Source organism: Pelophylax lessonae (genome assembly GCF_965119305.1).
Source record: "Pelophylax lessonae genome assembly, chromosome: 5".
Classification (NCBI taxonomy): Eukaryota; Metazoa; Chordata; class Amphibia; order Anura; family Ranidae; genus Pelophylax; species Pelophylax lessonae.
In genome coordinates this window covers 481,619,074-481,635,351 of record NC_138772.1, presented here as the reverse complement: position 1 = coordinate 481,635,351, position 16,278 = coordinate 481,619,074, and the positions used below count along the sequence as shown (strand labels likewise).

Here is a 16,278-nt window from a genome sequence, read left to right as displayed (position 1 = left end):
CCACATCCATCCATGTCTCCATGCTTTTTTTTTGCTGAAAAATCATTTTGAAAAACACCCCTTGGCATTTCTGGCAGTGGCCATCTTGAGTAAGGGCAGATGATTCATGTATTATTTACTTCCTGCCATCCATTTGCCCTTAGCTCAGGGATAGGCTGAGCTTAGAACCCTCCCTCCCCTCCTGAAGACTGCTGGGATGTATGACATCATTTGCCTAATGCTAACAGGGTAAAAAATAATTAATGTTGATTGAGGGAGTGACGTTCCGCTTTAAGAACTGCATTGTTTGTATGCTACAAATGCAATCCCCTTCCCCTGTGCCTGTCACTGCCTGCTGTGCAGAGACTGAGCATTGTTCTCCTGTATATCAGGGTAAAGCTAGGCAAGCTGTTTATTTCTTCTGATGTCATCTGGAGTTGAAAGGTGAAACATCCACATTGAATGTTCCCCTCCCATGGTGGATAAGACCTTTTGGCAAATGTATGTAAACAATGCACATCTGTCATTGTCTGCCTCTAGCACTCCAGCATGCCTGATTGTCAGAGTACACAAGTAACAGACACTCAAGCTGTTGCTAGGAGGAGGGATGCCAAGAAGCTGTACATATTAAAATAGATCAAATCTCTTGCTTTTGTCTTTCTTATGTAATTAAAATGGACATTTGCCAAGAAAAAAAATATATTTTTCTATTTATAATGAACATCTACGTTATTGTGAAAGGGGGTTTTCTGCTCAGTGAACATTTTATTAGGTAAACCTGCTTGTCGGTTCAAAAATAAAAGAAGAGAATTACAATACTTTATTTATAACGCAGGAAAATACACTCACCGGCCACTCTATTAGGTACATTTTGCTAGCAGGGCCGTTGATAGGGGGAGAGGGGGGGCACCGGTCCTCTTGTAGGGGGCCCGAGTACACAGGGGGGTCCACACAGTGATGTTTACAGAAGTCTTCCCCCAGCAGCTGAAAGATGATCTCTTCCCCTCTCCCTGCTGCCAGATTTTATCTGCTAAGAAAGAGACAGTTGTCACTCACTAATCCCCCTCCCTGTGTGCCCCCCCTCCTCCCAGCCCTGGCTCCAATGCTAGCTATGCTAGGTGAGTTTATCTCTGTAACTTTGTTTCTCTCCCTGCAGTTCTTCCTATACTCCTTGACCCAGGCTGTATATTTTTTTCATCTCTTGCCCCCATTGCTCTGTCTTCCTGACACAGTCACAGCTGATCAGCTGCATTCCCATGGGGTGAAGAATTTACTGATACACCGGTTCCATAGCTGCCTGTTATCTTGTCCCAGTGAAGTTTAGTGTGCTTTATGTAGCTGGGCTTCCCACTCCCCCCCCCCCCCCCCCAGACTGCTTCCTGACCTATGCAACTTTGCTTCTTCTCCCCTTAACTGTCAGTTCTCTCTGCATCCATGTATCAACTCCTTCTATTTACCCATTTACTAAAGCCCCGTACACACGCAACGATTATCGGCCGACCGATCGTCCGACTTTTGTCCAGAGTGGTTTTTCGTTGGTTGGAATGTGCCTAGACTGCACACGAATTTTCTCGCCCAACAAAAATCTACTTCAGAAGTGATGTCATGTGTTGGGTTGCTTTCTTTGTGTTTTTTCTCATCTGAGCATGCCCACACTTGCTCATCAGATTTTTCCCTGTCGAAATCTGTACTAACTGCACGAAAATCGGCCATGTTTTGACGGCCAACAAAAATTTTATAGTCTGCACACAAGATTTTTTTCGGCCGAAAAGTCGGAGTCAGTTGTCGGAAGCATCATACTAACAAGCCGAAAATCGGCTGATGATGTTGGCCGAAAATTCCCTGCCAATTTTCGACGCGTGTGTACGGCGCTTAACTGATCTGGCAGTAGTAAACTCATTTTATCATCTCGTATCTACAAGTAAGCCTATAATAGCACTTGCCTGTAGGTTCAGTGAATATCTCCTAAACGTAGCAGCCGGTGATAGCACCATTGCACGTGCAATGCGCTCTCAAAGGATGACATACCATCCATTGAGAGAGCTGTGCTGTGACCATGACACCGGCGCGCATGCGTGTGAGTTACATCATCACAGTTTGGCCAAAGGACTGGAGCCCAAGAAACCAGAGAGAAGACCGGATGAAGATGGAATCCCTCTCAGTAGGGACAGCACATCGCTGGAGAGATCTGTTTTTTAGGTTAGAAAAATATAATTAAGGGCTCATTCACACAGGTACTCTGGCTGTGTGAAGGAGGGGGTTGGGCTGGAGCCACCTGTCATGGGGATGCAGAGCCTGTATTAACACAGCCGCAGGCCCTACTTGGACAGATGTGCAGATGATTGGCCCCCAAATGCAGACTGTCTGTGTTCAGGCTGTACACCTGCGTCCCCACGCCTGTCAAATTAGGACTTTCTGCTGTGTTTATACAGCTCCAGGTGGCTAAAGCCACATAAATGTACCACGGATTCACACTGTACAGACCACAGCACCCATGTGCACGAGCCCCAACACCTCCCCCACACACACAGATTTATCTATCAAATCAAATTCATCTTTTAGATTTAGCAGGAATTCTGTGAGTTAATTTTTTATTATAATTTTATTGTATTTTTATCGAAAAATATATCTTTAATATTTTCTTGAGGGGGCCTGTCCAATCTTTAACAATTAGGCAAACCTGCTTGTCGGTTCAAAAATAAAAGACGAGAAATACAAGGCTACAATAGCAGAAATAGCAGGAAAAGCAGGAATATACACTCACCAGCCACTCTATTAGGTACACCTTGCTAGTATTTCAATTTTCCTATTTTGGTGAGCCTGTGCGAATGTTAGTCTCAGTTTACTTTACTTAGCTGACAGGAGTGGCACTCGGTGTGGTCTTCTGCTGCTGCAGCCCATCTGCTTCAAGGTTTGATGTGTTGTTCAGACATGGTATTCTGCATACCTTGATTGTAACGAGTGGTTATTTGAGTAACTGTTGCCTTTCTAACATCTCAAACAAGTCTGCCCATTCTCCTCTGAAATCAACAATGCATTTTCGTCCACACAACTGCCATTCACTGCATATTTTCTCTTTTTCGGACCATTCTCTGTATACCCAAGAGATGATTGTGTGTGAAAATCCCAGTAGATCAGCAGTTTTTGAAATACTCAGACCAGCCCGTCTGGCACAAACAACCATGCCACGTTCAAAGTCACTTAAATCTCCTTTCTTCCCCATTCTGATGCTCAGTTTAAACATGGAGTTGTCTTCACCACATCTAGATGGCTAAATGCATTGAGTTGCTGCCATGTGATTGGCTGATTAGTAATTTGTGTTACCAAGCAATTGAACAGGTGTACCTAAAAAAGTGGGCGGTAAGTGTATGGTCAAGAGGTTTATTTTTATTTTTTTTAAAGCAGTGAAGATGTGTGATTTAACCACTTAAGCCCCGGAAGATTTTACCCCCTTCCTGACAAGGGCCTATTTTGCGATTCGGCACTGCGTGACTTTAACGGACAATTTTGTGGTCGTGCGACGCTGTACCCAAATAAATTTGACATCCTTTTTTTCCCACAAACAGAGCTTTCTTTTGGTGGTATTTGATCACCTGTGCGATTTTTACTTTTTGCGCTATAAACAAAAAAAGAGCATAAATTTTGCAAAAATAACAATATTTTTCACATTTTTTTATATGAAATTCCCCCCAAAAAATGTAAAAATCTAAATTTTTTAACATTTTAGTCCAATTTGTTTTCTGCTACATATGTTTGGTAAAAAAAAAATCACTATAAGCGTATTTTGATTGGTTTGCGCAAAAGTTATTGCGTTTACTAACTAAGGGAAAGATTGTTGTCATTTTTGTTGTTGTTTTTTTTAACGTGTAATGGCGGCGATCTGCGATTTTTTTGCGGTACTGCGACATTGTGGCAGACAGATCGGACCCTTGACTGACATTTTTGGGGTTACCAGTGACATTACTGCAGTAATCAGTGCTATACATATGCACTGTTACTGTAAAATGACACTGGCAGTGAAGGGGTTAACTTTTTTGAGAGGGAGGGGTTATGTGTGTCCCTAGGGGCGTGATTCTAACTGTGATTGGCTGTGGCTTGAGGTGTATGAACAGTGATCAACGGTCCTACATAGTAGAACCGTATGATCACTATTCTTACACAGGGGAGAATGACAGGCGGCTTGTTTACATTAGCCACCTGCCTTTCTCTCGCTCTAACGGACGATCGCGAGTGACCGGCGGACCAGATGTCCAGGGGGGTCCGTGACCGCGCGGGAGCGCGTCTCCGGCGGCGTGCGCTCGCTCCCTAGACCCTCACAGGCTAGCGACGTAGCCCTACGTCGCTTTGCCTGTGAGGGGCTGACTGCCGACGTAAATCGTCGTGCGGCGGTCGGCAAGCGGTTAAAGGCCTTTGCAGTCAGGGGGCCCCAGCAAATTGAAGCTCCGGAAGCCTAGCCGAAAAACTCTCAGTTAACAATCCGAACATCTGGCCTTGTTGCTAGGACATGAAAATTGCAGATGCTCATTCCCAGCAATAAAGGAGTAAAAACCAACAGCTTCAATTTCTTAGCAACAAGGCAGAATATAGGTTGCTAAAGGGGATTTTTTTGGCAGGCTTCCATGGGGGGCCAACCTGGCGCACAGGTATGACAATAAAATAAATGAACATTTTACAAAGCCGCACAAGTTTTTTCATATCTATATATATATATATATATATATATATATATATATATATATATATATATATATATATATCTCGACTGCATAGGTTTTTTTCTGGGAAAGGTGAGCTTAGCCTTTAAGCAACATTGGCATAATGGTTGGCACCAGATGTGGTGGCTGCAGAAACTGCTGACCGTCTAGGATTTGCATGTGTAACAATCTCTGGAGATTATAGACAATAGCATAAAAAATAGAAAACTTCCAGAGGGCAGCAGTTCTGTAGAAGAAGGAAACACATATAACTGCTTGTATAAATGGATGTGACCTAAATAAGTATTTTGTTTAAAAATAAAGTGTAGGAAAATCGATAAATTCACAAACTGAAATATTTACATGGGAACTGTTTTACCAGCTAACACAAAGGTGTTACTACTCAGTCATTATTCTAATCCAGACAAATACACCGATTAGTCATAACATTGTGACCACTGACGGGTAAAGTGAATAACATTTATTATTGGGAGACAATGGCACTTGAAAGTTTGTGGCATATATTAGGCATCAAGTGAACATGTCCCGGAAGTTGATGTGTTGAAAGTAGCAAAAATGGGCAAGAGTAATGCCTGGTACACATGGTTAGATTATCAGATGAATGATCGACCATGTTTTTTTCCATGCTAGTCCTATCGAAAATGAAGAGTTTAGAAAATTCTCGTACGACAGAACTAAAATTCGGAATTGATGTATTATATTGTATTTTCGAACGACATCTGTACTGATTAAATTAAAATCTGATCTGGAATCATACTAGAAAACATTTTGTGCTTGTCCAATCGGATAATTTGGCATGAATTGTCATGATTGGCTCTCGAAAGCTGTGTACTAACGATCAGATTTTTGTACAATTGCTGTATTTTTCGTACGATCTTCTAGTATTTGAGTGACTTTGACATGGACCAAATTGTAATGGCCAGACAACTGTGTCAGAGCAACTCCAAAACTCCAACTCTTGTGGGATGTTTCCGGGCTGCAGTGGTCAGGACCGACCAATAATGGTTCAAGGAAGGAACACCAGAGAACCAGCAACAGAGTCATGGGTGGCCAAGGCTCACTGACGCACATGGGGAGCCAAGACTGGCCTGTGTAGTCTGATCCAATAGAAGATCTACTGTAGCTCAAAATGCTGACTGTGGTAGAAAATGCATTGCAATTTGTTATTTTTGGGGCTGCTTAGCCGCAGGTCAGGGTGCTCATGCTGACCCTTGCCCACAGACAAAAGCGCCTACAATGGGCAGGTGAGCATCTGAAATGGACCACAGAGCAATGGAAGAAGGCAGCCTGGTAGGATAAATCATGTTTTCTTTCACATTGTGTGGATGACTGGGTGATTGTTACCTGGGGAAGAGATGGCACCAGGGTGCACTATGGGAAGTTCCATCCACGGAGGCCCCATCTCACAACTTACAGGACTTAAAGGATCTGCTACTGATGACTTGGTGCCAGATACCACAGCACACCTTAAGAGGTCTAGTGGAGTCTACACCTCGACAAGACTGGGCTGTTTTGGCAGCAAAAGGGGGACCTGCTCAATATTAGGTGGGTGGTCATAATGGTATGGCTGATTGATGTATGTCAGACAGCACATCTAGATTCTAACCTCATTTCTTCTACTGCAGGTAAAGCAATCCAGCTTGGACAAGGTCCCTTCTTTACTTCACAGGGAATTACACGGAGCTAATATAAAGACAGACTAAGGTAAGCACATTTAAAGCTAACCTTAACCACTAGGTCAATCAATATTGACTATTATTAAACCCTATGCTGCTGGCATTAGTAAATGGATAGGAAAGTATATCATAGTTGTTGTTTTAAACTTTATTTTACATTTCTTCAGTTACTTCCTGGTTTCCAGACCTAGGCAAATTATGTCATACATCCCGGGAGTCTTCTGTAGAGGAGGAGGCGCTTTCTTAGCTAAGCACACCTTCTCCTGCCTGCATGCCTGAGCTAAGGTCACACGCATTCTAAGAAGTAAATGCTATATGAATCATCTGCCCTTACTCAAGATGGCCACAGCCAGAAATTCTAGGGGAGTGTTGTTCAAAGTGATTTCCCAACAAAAAGAAGCATGGAGACATGGATGGATGGATGGAGAAGTTTGCTTTGAATATGAATTATATAGCATTTTTGGTGCTCAGATGAAGTGTAGTTCCACTTTAGTGGCAAGGTCCGCTTATTCAGGGTGCTCCCTTAACTGCCTAAAATGCCGTATAAAAGTACGTGTGTGGGGAAAAATGGTTAGATAATATACTTGCCTTTTCCCAATTTCTGAAGTGCAAGGAGTGACGTCATACCTCTACTGACAAGATCCCAGGGAATGCTGAGTAGCCCAGAAGAGGATCGTCTTCTTATGGGATATGGGCGACTCAACATTCTCAGAGATTTAGCCAAAAGGAGGGTGATGTTACCCTTGTATAGACATCTTGGAGGGAAGTCAGGGCGAGGTAAGTATATTCTCTATCTTTAACCCGTCAGGTATTTTTATGCAGTGTTTTATGGAGATGGAAAGGGGACAACTTGAATAAGCAGCCATGCCACTGAGTTGGAAGGTCCACGTTAGGGTTTTCCTAGTTAATAATCAACTGTTTAATGGTTATATTAAAATATTCTTTTGTCGTAGGCACATTTCTTGTTTCCTTACATGGCACATAAAGCATTGTAGATAATTGCTTGTGGCTATTAACATAACACTGAAAAAAAGGGGGGTTTGGTGCAAACCAAAAACCGCGCAAGTGGTTCAACCGTGTATATATGTATAAATATGTAAATATATAATCAATAAATATAAACATAAAATTATATGTGAATATAGATATTAATAATTAATAAATATTAATTATTTACAGGAATTGCTTCCTTGTAGTGAGCGGCAACAAAAAAAGCAAGGTGCTGAACAATTGTTTAAAAGAATGGGTAGTGTCGCGCTCAAACATAAAGTGCTTGTGCAGATATTTAAACCTTAATTCAAAAATTAAAAATACATGATAGGTGACAATCTAAAAAATCAATCAATCTGTGCTCAATATTGTAAAGTGCAAACAGTCCATATGCAGCATCAAACAGTCCACATCTCTTTGGTGTCACACAAATTAGCAGAGACTTGATGTTAGTGCAGATTAACCTTCACCTCCACACTTCACCCAGTGATCTAGTAAGGTACTCCTTACCGGAAATATATGACCCCTTAATTATAGGGGGTCACATAGGCAATATCTCCACTCAGTACACACGATCCTCAGCTCCTCTGTTACACAGTGGGTAATCCAGCATCAAGCCCTTATAGTGTAGCTCGGATCAGGTGGCAAACATGGGTGGGACAAAAAGGAGACTCTCATGGTGCAGTACATCTAAACATATCGCTTTATTTAAAAAAGTATTGCACTTACTCGAATCACCATAAAACAATCGCCTTTCTCATAAAAACATCCAGCGAGGGTTGTGAGCACTGCCGATCGCACAGCGCTCCTCTAACCCGGAAATGGCTACGGTCTCACGTTTCCCTTCCCGACGTACGTTTCGTCAGTACGACCTGACGTCATCAGATTGATCATTGATCCCCTGATGACGTCAGGTCGTACTGACGAAACGTACGTCGGGAAGGGAAACGTGAGACCGTAGCCATTTCCGGGTTAGAGGAGCGCTGTGCGATCGGCAGTGCTCACAACCCTCGCTGGATGTTTTTATGAGAAAGGCGATTGTTTTATGGTGATTCGAGTAAGTGCAATACTTTTTTAAATAAAGCGATATGTTTAGATGTACTGCACCATGAGAGTCTCCTTTTTGTCCCACCCATGTTTGCCACCTGATCCGAGCTACACTATAAGGGCTTGATGCTGGATTACCCACTGTGTAACAGAGGAGCTGAGGATCGTGTGTACTGAGTGGAGATATTGCCTATGTGACCCCCTATAATTAAGGGGTCATATATTTCCGGTAAGGAGTACCTTACTAGATCACTGGGTGAAGTGTGGAGGTGAAGGTTAATCTGCACTAACATCAAGTCTCTGCTAATTTGTGTGACACCAAAGAGATGTGGACTGTTTGATGCTGCATATGGACTGTTTGCACTTTACAATATTGAGCACAGATTGATTGATTTTTTAGATTGTCACCTATCATGTATTTTTAATTTTTGAATTAAGGTTTAAATATCTGCACAAGCACTTTATGTTTGAGCGCGACACTACCCATTCTTTTAAACAATTAACATAACACTGAAGCTTAAAGCTGAACGTCAAGAAACTTGAACATTTTCCCCTGCAGTAAGGCTGAGTAAACTGATAGTTTAGGTCTACGGTACATGGTAAAGTAGAACCACTTACCCGATTCCTGTCTCCTCCTCACTGTTAGACCGGTCACTCAGCGTCTTTTTCCCCATGTTCTGCGATCTAAGGACCTGATGTCATCAAAACCGATGACAGTCCACCACTGGAGCATGGGGGAGCACTGTCTGCCGGGGGAGTGGAGGATAGGGTAAGTAAAAGTGCTTTTCTGTCCCCGGACTGCAACCCCACTGCAAGGGTGAATTTTCAGGTTTCCCGGAGTTCAGATTTAAAGTTGATGGCAAGGCTACATATCTTAAATGTCAAAATAGCACATCCTACTTTGCACTGTGGTACCTGTTTGGATATATAAATGCTGGAGTATTTTCCTGACATTCATTAAAACCGAAGATGTGGCTTGGGTAAGCTACCAAACACCTTCAAAATTAATGAATATGTTCAGTTAAATGTGATTACTCCTATTAGATATACCAGGGGCCTCCAAACTTTACTTTTAGACAGTAAACAAAGGGCCAGTTTACTGTCCTGCAGACTTTGAGGGGCCGAACTGTGGTCAGTGAGAGTAAAAAATGCCCAAGCATCAATGGGACTGAACAATACTCCATCATTGGTGACAGTGGGAGGAATAGTGCCCCATCATTGGTGTCAGTGGGAAGAATAGTGCCCCATCATTGGGGTCAGTGGGAGGAATAGTCTTTATTGTTCGCGTCATTGCCAGGAAATTAGACCTCACTGTTGGTGACAATGGGAGGAATATTGCCCCATTGTTGGTGTCAGTGGAAGGAATATTACCCTCATCATTGGGGTCAGTGGGAGTAATAGTGCCCTGTTGTTGGTGTCAGTGGGAGGAATAGAGCCCCATTGTTAGTGTCAGTGGGAGGAACACAGCCCCATTGTTAGTGTCAGTGGGAGGAATAGTGTCCCATCATTGGTGTCAGTGGGAGGAATAGTGTCCCATCACTGGTGTCAGTGGAAGGAATAGTGCCCCATAACTGGCATCAGTGGGAGGAATAGTGCCCCATAACTGGCATCAGTGGGAGGAATAGTGCCCCATTGTTGTTGTCAGCGGGAGGAATATTGCCACATCATTTTTGTCAGTGGGAGGAATAGAGCCCCGTTGTTAGTGTCAGTGGGAGGAATAGAGCCCCACTGTTAGTGTCAGTGGGAGGAATAGTGTCTTATCATTGGTGTTAGTGGGTGGAAAAAAGTGTCCCATCACTGGTGTCAGTGGGAGGAACAGTGTCCCATCATTGGTGTCAGTGGAAGGAATAGTGCCCCATAACTGGCATCAGTGGGAGGAATAGTGCCCCATTGATGGTGTCAGCAGGAGGAATATTGCCACATCATTTGTGTCAGTGGGAGAAATAGAGCACCATTGTTAGGGTCAGTAGGAGGAATAGAGCACCATTGTTAGGGTCAGTAGGAGGAATATAGCCCCATTGATAGTGTCAGTGGGAGGAATAGGGTCCCATCATTGGTGTCAGTGGGGGGAAATGGTGTCCCATTAATGGTGTCAATGGGAGGAATAGTGCCCCATCATTGGTGTCAGTGGGAGGTATAGTGCCCCATCATTGGTGTCAGTGGGAGTAATAGTGCCCCAAGGGCCAGATAAAGGCAAGCAAAGGGCCACATACGACCTCTGGGTCACAGTTTGGAGACCACTAAAGCCCTGGATGAATGAGAACCTTCACAGACAGCCTTAGAGTCTTTGTTGTGATCTTTGAGAATGAATAACTTCACCCAATATGTAGCTAGAGAGGTAAGTAATGGCTTGTTTTAAAACTCTTCTACTGCCTTATTTATGGATGTCAGTTCACCTGTGCAGGTCTGTATATCGTCTCAATAAATCTTATGGTGAAGAAGGACAAATCGTTTTCATTCTACTGGTTACTGCTTGTTAAAATATGTAAATACTAGTCTTGGCACAGGTGAATCTTCAAAGACCAATTATTGGACCAACCACAGCATCTCTGTGATGGGGTGAGGCGCTATATAGTTACATAGGTTAAAAAAGACATACATTTGTCTGATTCAACCAATAGAAATAAATAAATAAACTCCATATATAACTATGCCCACCGTTGATCCAGAGGAAGGCAAAAAAAAAAAACCTTTGAGGCATGGTCAAACTTTGCTTCAGTAGGGGAAAATAAATCTTGCCTGATCCCCTGAAGGCAATTCCCTGGATCAACAATCTCTGGTCTTATTACCTATCCAGTTATATTTTGAGCGTTTAGGTGAACGACTGCTCTTGCCTTCTTGACCTGCTCTAGAAAAGTTACAGCTATTCTTTACATGCTTTATCTTCTTCATGCTAGTCAGGGGGCATTCACATAGAGATCTACGGAGGTCACAAGTCATTCTGGCCAGCCACGGACTGGCACTGAAAAGATGGAAGAGTGCCAAGACATAAAATTTGTACTTGAAAATCCTCCTTGGGGGGCACAGAACATAAAGCGCATCATATCATTTATCTCCCCCAGATTCACGGATGTTGTGAACCTGAAGTGCGATTTAGGTCACACATTAAACCGTTAATGGAAGAAGAGATCAAAATTAACTTTTTGTGCAAAGAAATGTAATATTGTAGAGAAGAAAGGAATAACATCCACCATACACACTAACACACTACGCAAACTAATCCACCATGACCTTAGTTTAGAAAGACCAAAGCACCAACCCTTACTGTATTAAGTTATTAAGAAGACTTAATATTAAAACCCTAAGAAGCATATCAAGAATATTCAATAAATACATGGTACAATCCAGCTTAAAAATAGAAACGAAGAACGTGACAAAACACAGCCAACTGAATCCAACATCTAAAAAAAAAAACGAAATAGCAAAATATAGATAATTAAAAGGAGGTAATGTGGCGACATAAAGGAGTTGAATTTTATCTCCCCAATAAATAAAATACTGCAGACTTTTTCCACCAGAGCTGAAATTAGCAGCAAAGTATAATGCTAAAATTGATTTTCAGAAGCTAGATGCCTAAGCATTACGTGTCGTCATGGTGCAACCTTATCCAAAATAGCGATGCAGAAAAGAGGGGTGAATGGTAAAGGATGCTTACCAGGTACCACACGCCAAGGATAATTGTCCCAGTGCGGACATGACAACACAGGCAACAGCTGTTAGAGTAGAATCGAGCCCATGGTGAATACATCTTCATGTCTTGGGACTGATACGAAATAAACTCTCTGCGTAGAATGGTGGCCTTTAATGCAGCAGATAAGACTTTAGCTGTTCTCGCAGCAATGGAGTTTGCTTCAGTGCATGGGAAATATGTGCAGAGCTTCAGCACCACCACAGCAAAGGACAACACAGGCAGGCAGCATCACTGCTCACAACTGCAGGATTCTTCTATTCAGCACTAAAGACAACCACTGAGCACATAAGAATAGATTAGCTGGAGATGACCAGGATCCACCAAAAAACTGAGCACCAATACCCTCTAGTGGGAAGGAGGATGTGTTACAACCTACCAAGCTTGTCTCTTTATATAGTATCTATTTTACGTTCATTATTATGTGAAGGTGTTATGCTTTAGGGTTCTTGCGCAAAGATCTGTACGATGTGAAGTATTTTTTTTTTTTTTTTAACGGATTTGAATGCAGCAGTAGTGTATATTATAAGCAGCTGTATTGTGCTCAGTAATCTTGCACTGCATTCATCTGCATAAAATCACAATAGAAAATTCTGTGTACGCAGTCAGAATTGCTGCATAATTTATGCATGTACACATAGATATACATGTGCTTGTTTATGTGTTTTTTTTGGTGCATTTTTGCATGTTTTCATGTGGTTTTATGCGTTAGAGGAGATTTATAGGGTAGGGGGCAGGCAGTACCTGGACAGGGTTGTCCAGTGCCCAGGGCAAGAATTCAGAATTTCGCCCCCCAAATCCACTATGAATACATGGCCTAGAATAGGTGTACGGTGTACCACCCTGCGTCCATTTTTCACTGCTCCCAGGGCAACTTCCCCTCCTGCCCACCCCTTGTCCCAGCCCTGGGGGCAGGTGGGTGGTACCTCCTCCATTTTCCCGTCCTCATTGGGTGCCAAGTGTTAATTACATGAGAGACCCACCCCGGGGTGGTTTCTTCTGGGCTCACTAGGCACTTAGGATAGGGTCATTGCCTTACACATAACACTTAGACAACTGAAAACACGAGTTAACTCTCCAGACGTTAATTTACACGATCCCTGTTGCATTTAGGAGGGACACACAGAGCCAATGCCCTCTGCACCTGTCCAGTGTAACCCTGCTCTCTCACTCCCAGTAACGGAATAGGTCCTGCTGTGCACCTAGCGCAGACTCTATGTGGGCACTTCATTAACGCTTCCTCTTCTGTACCTGTGTACAGGATGGGGACCTCTGTGGTGCTGATCTGCTCACAATACTATGGGAGGTGGACGGAGAAAGTGCCCACAACAACTCTTCCTGCAAGAAGCTATCCTACCTGGCACATGTACACACTTACAACAAGATGTCAGACAAACCTTTATTACCCTTGGCAACCACCTGTGTCTTCACGCTATATTAACTCTCATACTTCTGTCTTTATACCTCAATGTGCGTGGCTAATATGAGCTGTATTGAAAAAAATAAATAAAAGTAATGGCGCTTCACCGTGTGTACTCATAAATAAACATACAGACTGAGACTGCATATACAGTATAAGTGAAAAGAATTCTATAAAACATATATAATAGTTGAATTTTTTTTTTTTTTAGAAACAATAAATGCAAAAGTAAAGTCCAATGTGACTGTACCCAACACCAATTATATAAACTGCTTCTTGATGCATAGATCTTCTAACTACTTCACCACGGTTGCTCAGAGGGTAGATGGTAACTCACCAGAGGTGTTTGAACTCTTTTTACAGAAGGTCAAGGTGTGCTTTTCGGAAAACCAGATTGGTTCCATAGCTCAAACCATTCCACTCCAATGGTCCCTCGGGTTGTAGCTAGAAAGTGAGGATGCCCCCCACCATTAAGGACACAAAGAAGGAAACTTATTATGGTGCAGGAAGCTGCACCAAAGAAGGACTTTACAGTATAGTGAAGTATGTTTATTGTTTTAAAAGAAGACATAAAAAAGGTAGATATATTGCACTCACATGTATCAGTGCCTAAGCCTGGCACTGGGGATCTACAGCATGTGTGGATGTGGCCTGTCAGTTTAGCACTGGCGTGCGCTGCATGACTCGTTCTCAATACTGGGCCTTGGTAGAAGTCACATGGGAATCCAGAAATTACAAATCCCCGCTCCGACGTACGTCACTTCTTGAAGACGCCAAGTACGGTGAAATGTACGTTGGAGTGGGGATTTGTCACTTCCGGATTCCCATGTTACTTCTACCAAGGCCCAGTATTGAGAACGAGGTGCGGAGCGCACGCCGGCACTAAACTAACAGGCCTCATCTGCACATGCTGTAGATCCCCAGTGCCAGGCTTAGGCACTGATACATGTGAGTGCAATATATCTACCTTTTTTATACCTTCTTTTAAAACCTCAATAAACATTCTACACACTAAAGTCCTTTGGTGCAGCTTCCTGCACCAAAATAAGTGTCTGCACCTTTATAAATACGCACTGCAGGAAAATGCATAGATGTGAACGGGCCCCATAGAAAACAATGGTAAATGATTTGCCATGCATTGCAGTGCTTTAGAAAATGCACTGCAAAATGCACAGGTGTGCACCAAGCCTTAAACTGTACTGTTCCACAAAACTAGGACTGAGCTTTTGTCTTCTGGCTTAGCTTAAAATGTTGCAAGAATAACAATGACTGCCATATAATTTTTATGCAAAATAATATGAGGCAGCTTTTTGCATATGCATTATAGACTGTGGCCTAGGGTGGCGCTGGCAGGGTTGCTAGGGGTGCCATTGCAAGCCATGCATCATGTTGCTGTCAGCAATGCATTTCTGATTATATGTGGGGAAAGTATATAATGGAGGATTATAAATACAGAATGAAGATATAACCAATGACATGGTTGGAATTTTACATATTACGCATCCTTTCGCCAACTTTTCTCTCACCCTATTCTCTGTTATTCATTAATGATTGTAAAGGTAAAAAAAAAACAAAACAAAACCATTTCTATACTTACCTGCTGTGTTCAATGGAATTGCACAGAGTGGGTGCGAACCTCCTCTTCTCCGGTACCCCCACCCGCACTCCTGAACCTTGCACTCTGTACGTATTGTATTCCTGAATCCTGCACTTCTGAACTTAGCACTATGTATTCCTAAACCTTGCACCGTGTACGTAACACATTACTGAACCTTGCACTCTGTATGAATTCAAACCCTGAACCTTGCATTCTGTACACAATGCACCCCTGAACCTTGCACTCTGAACGAAATGCACTCCTGAACCTTACAGTCTGTATGTAACGCACTCCTAAACCTTATATTCTGTACAAAGCACTCTTGAACCTTGCATTCTGTACGTAACACATTCCTGAACCTTGCACTCTGTATCAAAAATGCACTCCTGAACCTTGCACTCTGTATGAAATGAACACCTAAACCTTGCACTCTGTATGAAATGCACACCTGAACCTTGCACTCTGTACGAAATGCACTCCTGAACCTTGCACTCTGTACAAAATGCACTCCTGAACCTTGCACTCTGTACAAAACGCACTCCTGAACCTTGCACTCTGTACAAAACGCATTCTTAAACCTTGGACTCTGTAAGAAATGCAACCCTGAACCTTGCACTCTGTACATAACACACTCCTAAACCTTGCATTCTGTACAACGCACATCTGAACCTCGCACTCTGTATGAAATGCACTCCTGAACCTTGCACATAACGCATTTCTGAACTCTGCACTCTGTACATAATGCATTTCTGAACCTTGCACTCTCTATCAAAAACACACTCTTGAACCTTGCGCCTTGTACGAAATGCACTCCTGAACCCTGCACTCTGGACGAAATGCACTCCTGAACCTTGCATTCTGTATGTAACACATTCCTGATCCTTGCACTCTGTACCTAATGCATTCCTGATCCTTGCACTCTGTATGAAATGCACCCCTGAACCTTTCACTCTGTACAAGCTTTACTTCTGAACCTTGCACTCTGTACGAAATGCGCTCTTGAACCTTGCACTTTATACAAAACGCACTCCTGGATCTAGCACTCTGTATGAAATACACTCCTGAACCCTGCACTCTATACGTAACGCATTCCTGAACCTTGCGCTGTATCAAAAACACACTTCTGAACCTTGCATCTTGTACATAACTCCTTCCTGAACCTTGGA

The 16,278-nt window shown here is 42.8% G+C and overlaps 1 protein-coding gene across 1 annotated transcript in view; it reads right to left on the bottom strand.

Moving 5' to 3' along the window:
* Nucleotides 1-12,392, bottom strand: part of LAPTM4B (lysosomal protein transmembrane 4 beta) — a 187,222-nt gene extending 174,830 nt beyond the window's left edge. Inside the window, exon 1 of the mRNA XM_082258011.1 lies at nucleotides 12,063-12,392. Within this exon, the coding sequence (XP_082114137.1) occupies nucleotides 12,063-12,161 (99 nt within the window). The 5' untranslated portion in view covers nucleotides 12,162-12,392. The remainder of the gene's footprint in view (nucleotides 1-12,062) is intronic.
* Nucleotides 12,393-16,278: the final 3,886 nt, after the last annotated feature.